Consider the following 10,447-nt stretch of genomic DNA (forward strand, 5'->3'; position numbering starts at 1 on the left):
ATATCAATTGCTGAACCCATGTTACGTTGAATTCTTGAAGAAAACCTTTTATCTCGCATCCCTCCACAGCCAACGAAGCAGAATAAACAGGGGGCCACTTTTAACAGCAGCAAAACGATATCAAAACAGCACTCAAACCGTACTATGTGCAGCGCACCTGTGCAAGAGTGAGAGTGGTTATAGGCTTTTAGTGAAAAAGGATGCGTTTGGGAAGTAGTGAGCATACAAATTAGACTTGGAATATACTGCACTAGTAATGTGAGGGTTTGGATGTTCTGATGTAGTTTTGCTAAATAACCCCACACCACTGTCTATCGCAACAAGTGTTTCAGGAGTCAAACCATCATTTCTGTTGTTTGTTTTGCTCCACAGCCCTGGCAACTGCAGAGTACAGCTAGTTGGGAATCAATGGACTAGATCTGCATCACATGGGTCAAGTCAGTGCTTTGCTGCAAGGGAATTATTTTAAAAAGGGCCTGAATCAGATTGTACAGTAAATAGGATAATTCATGGGTGAATAGCAGGCCCGGTGAAACCGTCATGAAGACAGCACCTCCGGAGGAAAAACAAGTGGACACAAAGACAGAGGGGGGGGGGGGGGGGGGGGGGGAGGTCCCAGACAGAGCCCACTCCCATTGTCTGCTGGGATAGCGAGGACAATGCAGGACAACGCTGAGATATATGCAAGCACCACATGGCCTCACCCCAGCGATGCACCAGTCCTAATCCCAAGCACAATTTATCCTCCTAACATTATAGATGAGGTCATCTCCCCCCCCCTTACACCCGCACAACCTCACCCCACCTCAGTTCCTCCGGACTTAAATGCGATCGAGGGCAGAGGAGCGAGGCCGACAGGAGGACGCTCTGCTGCCGAGAAACAAGGCGGCAGGAAGAAATGGGATACCCTCTGAGCGCATCTGTGTCCCAAATCAAAGAGCTTAAAGACCACACTATCATATCACCACGAGCTGTAAACTCTTGGGTCCCTACAAAACAAGGGGCCCCCTGACATCTGTCACATGCAAGACTAGACTTTATCCGTCGGATGGAAAGTTTCTATCTGCAGTCAGGTGTCGGCTGATTGGCTGCACGTCCTGTAAAAATGCTTGCAGGGTGAAAGCAGCCGCAGGACAGGTCAGTGTGTCCCGGAGCATTACAGGTCCAAAGAAAGCCTTACATGCCTCGCTGGAAAGAGGGAGAGGGGGACAGTTGCTCTTTAGAACTTTATGTGCCTCCCCCCACCCCCATCTTCACTCCACAAAAGGGACCTTACCCCTTGTCCCCACCCACAAGGAATTTCTCAGGCATTGCTAGGTTCACCATGACAACTGGGTGCTTAACAAAGCATTTCTCTTAGGCATTCTTCCTTTCACTGGGGAGAGAGGGGGGGTGCAACAGTCAAAGGAGGAGGGGTGGGGAGGGAGGGTAAAGAGGGAGGGTGGAGGAGTTGAAATGATGGGAGGGAACAGTGGAGGTTGCAGGGGTGAGAGCTATAGACCCGGATAGATAGGAGAAAAATGGGTAATAGTGACAGGCGGACAAAAAGGGAAAAAGAGAAACAGGATCAAGGTGATAGGTGATGCTAAAGGGAGGAAAAAAGAAGAGTAACAGTGATACAAACATTCCAGGCAAGCCGGCAAGTGTGACTAACGCCGTCCTGGGAGGCACACGAGGAATAAAAGGGCATTACCGATGACTCCGGTCGCACTAAACACAGGCACGCATTTGCAAACTGCGACTTTGAATCCTATGAATCAGACATAAAAGCAAACAGGAAAGTCGGCAACAATTAAGAACGCAGAAATCCAAGGTACGCTCCGCTTGAGTGAAATAATTATATGACAGTGTAAGTAAAGTAATCAGAGGTCCAGCTGTTGTTGGAAACTGCCTGGGCATGCACACACACACACACACACACACACACACACACACACACACACACACACACACACACACACACACACACACACACATACGCGCTTATGCAGCTTGATGGGCTAGTGTTACGGAAGACAACCCCTGAGAAAGTCCCTCCCAAGTGTTTAATAGATTATAATGAAATTACACTGGCTGTGAATGCCTTGGCTCTTACTTATACGATATGTGATGGAGCAGAGTGACTCCTCCATTAAAATTCCAGTCTCGTAGCAAAATCTTATGAAGTTCAGGGGGCAAAGGGGGGGGTCTAAGACCACACACTCAACCATATAGAAAACTGGCAACTATGCTGCATCTGATTGGGCGTGGGGGGGGGCGTGAAAACCAAATATATATACACTATATATACATATATATACATATACAGTTGGAATATTTTGTTTTCAGACCCAGTCTCGTTTATTCCTATTTAAATGCATCAGTTATCACTTTAGACGAGGTGCAATGATTACATTATGTGTCACAATTACCCAGGTGACATTAATTCATGCATGACATTTGTTTGGCGCTATAAAAGGACAAGACATTTGCAAATTATTACAACTTCATGGGCGACCCTGTATATAAAGTATATATAATTTGGGCTGAACGCCAACAAGTTTGGCTCAGACAAGTGTGACAACAAAGTACTTTAACATTCATTGCATTCACTGCCACTAGACCCACACCTGAAACATGAAAGGCTCTCTCTCTCTCTCTCTCTCTCCTCTCCCCACAGTGACCAGAGCCAGAATGATCTGCCGTCCACCATGTAATTTGAGCATCTGTACAACCTGCAGTGTGATGTGAGCTGAATCAAACTGCCATCATTAGTTGTGGAGGCGTGTTTGTCTGTTAAATCTCTGCATTGGCGTTTGCAAAGTAAGCATGAAGGGCAGGATACTGGCTTGGATTCAGAATTTGATTAAAACAAGGACAACGTGACCTCATGGCATAGTTTTAATGAAGTATACATTGTTTATATGCCACGCAGGAGGTTAACTTCATGGTGCAAGAAATTTTCAGGAATTTAGACATCAATATAATGATGGAAAAACCGACAAAAGACACCACAAATTGTCCTCATATTCAAACTAAAACGCATAGTAACACGTCCAAAAAATGAGGGATAATGAGGGATTAGCTATAGTTTCTATACGAAAATTAACGCGGCTTTAAGGATGAAAGGAAACCAGGGGGGGAAATCTTTGCCATTTAATGCAAACAGCTATTTATGCAGGCTCACGCTTGCCTGGGAACAGTAGATCAGCTACGGAGTATGTCAACACTGGTCTGTCAGATCCCAGGATACAGATGCAGCAAATCTAATCCCTCCGCCAACAGCCAGCCTCTCAATTCTGCAGTGTGACCACATTTCCCTTCATGATGCAGAAAGTGTCACATGAGGAAGATGATCATCACGCATGTCGGCTTTGTTAGAAATGCGAGCTAGAATTGAACATTCAAAATCTGGGTTTACTTTCAGTACAACACAAATTAATTCACACATTCCCCTAATAAGAGAATGACTTCTTAACATAATCAAATGGTTCTAATCACTAATTGATGCCTGTGCATGCAGCCAATACACAGTAAGGTAGCAGGATCTCTGAGTTTTGTGATCGTCAGATGTGCTCTTAAATGCCTGCATATGTTTTTTTTTTTTGCCAATCTGAAGAGCAATATTCTCTGTTAGAAGAGTATTATTATTATAAAGATGTATTTATTCTATTTAAATAATATAAGATATTTCAAGAAGTGATTTTCATATTTATCAACGGGCAAAATTTAATTTACTCTTTTTGCGGCATTAAAAACATGCACAATCAATTATTTAAAGTCATGTGACTAATTTTGCTTTACAAATGTATTTAGATTACCCGGGTTATTGTTAATGCAGCCTCTGTGGGTCGCTGCAATATCATTATCAAGTATATCATGTATGTCATATGTTACTTTATATCATGAAGATGTTGATTTGGTATTGGTTATGGTGTGGTATGAATATAGGGACTAGGGGATTGTATATTTTGATTGATGTCAAGTGCTTTACTATACTTGAGTTGAATGATTTTGGGATGATAATTGAAGTGAAACTCAATAATTATGTTGGGGCAATCTGCAATGGATTATATTCTGAAATTGAATGTTAAGAAAATCATCATAATCTGTGGATTATTTAAAGGTTACCTTCCCAAAGCTACTGTATAGCACACACTTTAAACTTGAGGCATATTGTAGCTACATTTGAACCGTTGCATCCATTTCAGTGTGAAGATCGCCGCTCAGAACGATGTTAATCAAAGTCCAACGTCAAACAAAAGAGCTCATCAAAAACCGTCCATCATAAGAGGCCTCTCAAAGGGCAGCATGAAGAGAAAGATAATGGGAAGACATGGGAGGTCCCTGGAGGGGGAAGCCTTTGGAAATTGGGGTCAGCAGTGTCTTTTGGAGGAGCTCGTCTTCCTTCTCCAGCAGCCCCTCTTTCCTGCCCCGTTACAGTACGACTGTATTTTCCAACGCGTTTCCAGTTTACACAACTGCAACTTAACCTCCACCCATCCCCCCGCTGTCCTTTTGCCTCCCTCCATCTCCTGCAGGGTGTGCTGACACATAAACCCAAGCAGGTGCGGGACGCGCTGGGGAGACACAGCCTCTAATTGGTCCTCGGTGGAGTCACAGCTGTTGCCCCCGACCACAGCCTGGTATGAGCTCCAGCGCCTGCCCCTACATCGACAGCCCACTATTGTTCTCCAGAGATGCAAAACTCCATTATAACAACTTCCCACTGAAACCATACAGTATACGCTAGTCGGGGTCACCTCATTAACAAATGTGAAAACACTTCCACTTCCACTGTCTCATTCAAATCAAAGGAACCCCAAGCTTCCTCCCAGCCCTAATCCTCACTGTTAAGTATCTGATTTCATCTTAAACCGATCTCTTAATAATGTTCCCTGGTTCTGTTTCCCTCCCTCTCAGGTTGTGCCAAGGTCACAGAGAAGGCAGATTTGCTGCGGATCACACTGTCAAATAAGCTCCAACAGAGTGTAGCAACACCACCCGACTCTCAGTGGGTGCAATTTAAGTTCAGTCACATTTTTCGAGCAAAAAACTCACAATGCACACAAAATTAAAAGGTACGTGGAATGCAGGCGGATTAAGACATGCAGTGTGGGAGAAACAACTAGAACAGAGCATGAACCAAAAATGCAAAAAGGGCCTACAGCATCCAAAACAGTGGACCAAACAGCAATTTACATTTTTTAGCTGACAGCTATTACATTTCTCTTTCTGTCAGATTAGAATATGAAAAAGAACAAGCCAGGCCAACAATACAACACTTAAAAGGACATCAACTCTTAATTCTGACTCACACATTCTTTCATTGTGGGAGGGGACTATAATAAGCAATTATGGGGCATGATCACTGTGCCCACTGGAGTGTGGATCCCACAGGATACAGACGTGCTCAGACAAACGGCTCTTTAAATCTCCATAATAGACAGAGCTAAATTGGGCTTGTGTACAAAGAAAGCTCCTCAAAGAGGGGGCCCGGAATACATACTTGAGTGATTTTTTTTTTTTTAGAAGGAGACGAGGTGGAGTGGATTACAAATATCCTGCAGTAAAATAAAAAGTAATCTTCCTTCATGAATATTTTGTATTATAAAAGGTAATCACTCCAGAAGACTGAAGCAAAGAAAGACGTACTTAAGTCATCATCCCTTTCCATTATCTAGTGAAGTGAAGAGAAAACTGTAAATGCAGAGACGAGACACAATGGAAATAAGAGTACACCTTCTGCTGGGTGGAGTCTGCTACAACGAAGAGTTATCTAACAGTCTCACCTGACACCGAGATCCTCATGGAGGCCTCCAGGGGCCGGTTGTTATCCAGGGCCGGGCTCAGCTGGATGTCTCCCGTGCTTTGGTTCAGGAGCACCAAGTTCAGTTCGTTTCCCACCTCGAATCTGTAGTGCAGCTGGTCCGAGACGTCGGGGTCGTGGGCCGGGATGCGTCCGATCACTCCGGTGGGGAAGCTGCTTGATTTGTCCGTCACGTAGTTGTTGAAGATGATCTGGAAGTTTTTCAGCACGGGCACGTTGTCGTTCCTGTCCACGAGTTTGATGTGGATGGTGGCGCGGCTGACCAGGGGGGCCGATGTGGCCTGGACCACGATCACATACTCGGACCTCGTCTCGTAGTCCAGGTCTATTAAGGCAGTCAGTTCTCCGGAGAAGATGTCCAGCTGGAACACCTCCGGGATGTTCCCCTCCACGATCTGGTACATGATCTGTGCGTTGCTGCCTTCATCCGGGTCCGTGGCTAATATGTGTGCAACCACGAGGCCGATGGGGCTGTTCTCCTCCACCATGATGTCAAACTCATCCTTCTCAAACACAGGAGGGTTGTCATTCACATCCAAGATGGTTACCTGGATGTTCACTGGCGTTTTCAGAGCGGGAACACCTTTATCCACAGCAAATGCCTGCAGGCTGTAAACGGGCACATTTTCTCTGTCTAGTCTGCGCAGCGTGCGAACAATACCAGAGGTGGATTCAATTATGAAGTCTCCATCTCCATCCTCCCCGCCCTGGAAGGTGTAGAAGACCCGGCCGTTGAGCCCCGAGTCTCTATCGGTGGCTGAGACCTGGACGACGCTGGTGAAGACCGGCACGTCCTCCATGACGGAGCCCACGTAGTGGTCCCGGAGGAAGCGGGGGGAGTTGTCGTTGACGTCGCTCACCAGTATCTCCAGGTAGGTGGTGTCCGACTTCTGCGGGATGCCGTTGTCCCGAGCAGTGATGGCCAGCGTGTAGGAGACCTGGTCCTCATAGTCCAGCTCAATTTGCGTGGTGACGGCTCCTGTGTCGGCGTTGATGTCGAACTGAGGGATGCTGTCGTCCATGAAGTAGGTGATGCGTGCGTTCTCGCCCGTGTCTTCGTCTGTGGCGCTTATGACCACAACGGTGGTGCCCACGGGCCTGTCCTCGTTGATGTTGACGGTGTAGTGCGAGCTCTGGAACACCGGCCGGTGTGTGTTGGCGTCGGTGACGTTGACGAACACTTTGGCGGTGTCCAGGCGCGTGCCATCACTTGCGGTGACGGTGAGGACGTACTGCCGTTCTAGTTTGTAGTCTAGAGGCAGCGCCAGTGTGATGAGCCCCCCTCCGCTCTGACTCGTGATGGAGAATCTGTTGCGGGTGTTTCCGCTGGATATCTGATAGGTCACCACGCTGTTGATGTCCTGGTCCACGGCCGACACCGTCACCACGCTGGTGCCCACGGCCGCGTCCTCGTTCAGTCTCATGTAATACGCCTTCTGGGTGAACTCTGGGTTGTTGTCGTTGACGTCCAGAATGGTCATGCTGATGCCGGCCGAGGACGACATGACAGGGTAGCCCTGATCCCTCGCCTCCACTCCGAAGTTGTAAAAGTCGACGCTCTCCCTGTCCAGCTCAGCTGCCACCACGATCCACCCCGTGCTGTTGTTGATGGTGAAGGGGAAGTTTGGCGTGGTCTCAGTGAGGCGGTACTCCAGCCTGGAGTTGTTGCCCGAGTCGGCGTCCACGGCCTGGATGTGGATGATGGAGTAGCCCAGGGGCACGTTCTCCAGCACGGTCGCCTGGAACGGGGTGCTGACGAAGATCGGGGCGTTGTCGTTGACGTCCAGCACCTGCACCGTCACCAGGCCGCTGATGTTGGAGAGCGGAGGGCGCCCCCCGTCCTGAGCTCTGATTCTCAGAGTGTATTCTTTGTTCGCCTCGTAATCCAGGTGACTCACCAGGTCCATGTTACCCGTCTGAGCGTCGATGTAGAACTGTCCCCTGGTGTTCCCGCTCATGATGCTGAAGTGAACAACGGCGTTGCTCCCTCTGTCCTGGTCCGTGGCGGTGACCTGCAGGATCTCCGTGTTGGGGGCCATGTCCTCTGGCACCTGGACCACATAGCGTTTCTCACTGAACTGGGGAGCGTTGTCGTTGTCATCCTCAACCACGATGTGCACGGTAGCTGTGGCACTGCGGGGTCCGGGGTCACGACCTTGGTCGTTTGCCTCGACCAACAGCATGTAGGCCTCCACCTGCTCTCTGTCGACCAGGCCTCTGGTGCGGATTACACCAGACCTCGAATCAATCTCAAACACGTCGTTGGACCCGTTGCCGTTGATGAAGCGGTAGAGGATGTTGCCATTAACAGGTGCGTCCCCGTCCGTGGCCCTCACAGTCAACACCTCGTAGCCTATTTCTAGATTCTCCCTGATGCTTTCCTTGTAGTCCTGCTGCTCGAACACAGGGTCGTGATCATTCGTGTCCCTGACTGTGATGGTGAGGGTGGCCATGGCCGTACGCCGTGGCGTGCCGTGGTCGACCGCGGTCACACGGAACACATGGGTGTCTTTAGTCTCCCGGTCCAACACCTCTATTGTGGATACGGCTCCGCCGGCTGGGTCCACAGCAAAGAGATTGTTGGAGCGGCTGTCAAAGAGAGCTTCTATGAAATACTCCAGCCTGCCCGCCTCCCCCTCATCCACATCCACCGCTTTCAGGAGAACGACCTCAGTCCCAGCTGGCTTATTCTCTGCCACAGACACTTGGTACATTGGAGGTTTGAACTGGGGGCTGCTGTTGATGCTTCTCCTCCGCCTGCTCACAATCCCCGAATCAGACTGAGCTGCCCTCTCCAACAGCTTCCCTATGTGGCCCTGCCTGAAGGGACCCTGTCCCACGCGCCAGTGGATGTTGACGGGGTTGACTTCGGCGCTGAGTCCCTCTCCTGTGAGGACATCACAGAGCAGGTCCAGCTCCAGGAGCGCGTCCTGCCTCCAGCACAGCGTCTCAGACACAAACAAGCCCCCCTCGGAGAAGTAAAAGTCCCGAGTGTTTGTGACTTTGCATCGCACCGGGGTCCCAGGTAGCAGACCCCCCACTGCAAACAACACGGAGCCGGCTTGGTGGCACTCCGAGCGGTGGCGGCCGTGCGTGTTAAACAAACTGAGCACCTCCATGTCCCACTGAGGTTTTCTTTTACGCGTGTTTGAACAGTTCCTACCGTGGACGTGCACGTCGTACTGGCTGGTGAGGAGATGCCTGTAGCCGGAGTCCGTGCAGTCGGTTACGGTGTACACGGTGAAGGGGTTGGAGCGCAGCGAGCGACACTTTATCGAGTCCGAGACCAACACGACGCCCGCCGCCGCGTCCGTCTCCAGGAAGCGCTCCGTGAACCTGGGCGCGAGCACCTGGTCCAGGGTGCACCGCGCGTCCCGCTCCGCGCCGGCCACCAGCGTCCCCGGACCCGCATCCGCGCTGATGTGGACGGCGTAAGAGCGCGCGAGCGAAACTAGTTTGCACCACCACAAAAACAACAACAAATCCCACTTGGCGAAGTGCATCGCTCCTCCGTGTGTGTTCCGCAGCTCTCCGAGAGGGAATCTCCGCAGCTCCTTATTCCCTTTTAAACTTTCCGCATGTGAGTTCCCCTTTGTTCCAGAGGAGCCATGCTCTCAGCGGGCGCACTTCTCTCCGGTCAGCCCGGACTGGTTTGAAGAGGTAAACCCGCAGTCACCTTGGCCGGAGCGGCTGCACTCACACACTCACTCAATGACACACACGCCGGCAGCAGCAACACCGCAGCACTGGCACCTCCGCTCCGTCCGCGCAACTCCGCTTGAATGGTGAAAATGGCTCCAGCTCCCCCTGCGCCTTGAGGCTCCTCATTATCATAAACCTGTGTGTGCGTGCGTGCGTGTGTGAGTGTGTGTGTGTGTGTGTGTGTGTGTGTGTGTGTGTGTGTGTGTGTGTGTGTGTGTAAGAGAGAGAGAGAGAGAGAGAGAGAGAGAGAGAGAGAGAGAGAGAGAAGCTCTGTTAGGGGTCTGAGGACTTGACAAGAACCCTGTCACTGAAGATAAATGGTAACTTCCAAAAAAGCTTCATTCATGAACTGAAAACATCAACAATAATAGTTAATGTGTTAGTTTCACATAGTTTACAACTATTTACTTATCTTATGTTTGAACGTCTCAGCTGCAGATCTACTGGCATCTTTACACTAGACACTCCTAATATTGGATACTCTTAGAATAAAACAGTTTAAATGGCAAGAGAGAGAGAAGGGGGGGGGGGGGGGGGAGAGGGGGGGGGGAGAGAGAGGGAGAGACAGAATGCACACAACCCTATATTATTTACCCAGTGACAAACCCTACCTAACCAAAGGGTTTACTTATTAACTGGCAGACATACCTTAAATCGTAGGTGGTCAGTGTTGAAGTTGTTCTTCAGCCGGATGCCCATTGTTTAAAAAAAAAAATCTACCAAAAGATGACACTTTAAATTCATTTGGATATGATATGTTTTCAAAACTGGAGTTGTAAAAACTGTATGAGGGCAACTGCGTAAGATACACATGAAATAAAACACGTGACTACATGTGAAGTGAGTACAAAGAAGTAAAATCTTTCATTAAAAACTGAAGCTGTTGTGAAACTTGAAGCGCAGGTGATGTGCTGAGTGTGACTGCCCCCTGCTGGA

The 10,447-nt window shown here is 49.2% G+C and overlaps 1 protein-coding gene across 2 annotated transcripts in view; it reads right to left on the minus strand.

Annotated features, from left to right (window-relative positions):
- Positions 1–9,572, minus strand: part of celsr2 (cadherin, EGF LAG seven-pass G-type receptor 2) — a 55,541-nt gene extending 45,969 nt beyond the window's left edge. For both annotated transcript variants that reach the window (XM_084024180.1, XM_084024179.1), the window contains exon 1: positions 5,772–9,572. In XM_084024180.1, coding sequence (XP_083880306.1) covers positions 5,772–9,312 — 3,541 coding nt within the window. In that variant the 5' untranslated portion in view covers positions 9,313–9,572. The remainder of the gene's footprint in view (positions 1–5,771) is intronic.
- Between the last annotated feature and the right edge of the window lie 875 nt (positions 9,573–10,447).

The sequence above is a fragment of the Eutrigla gurnardus genome (genome assembly GCF_963514095.1).
Source record: "Eutrigla gurnardus genome assembly, chromosome: 2".
NCBI classification, from domain to species: Eukaryota; Metazoa; Chordata; class Actinopteri; order Perciformes; family Triglidae; genus Eutrigla; species Eutrigla gurnardus.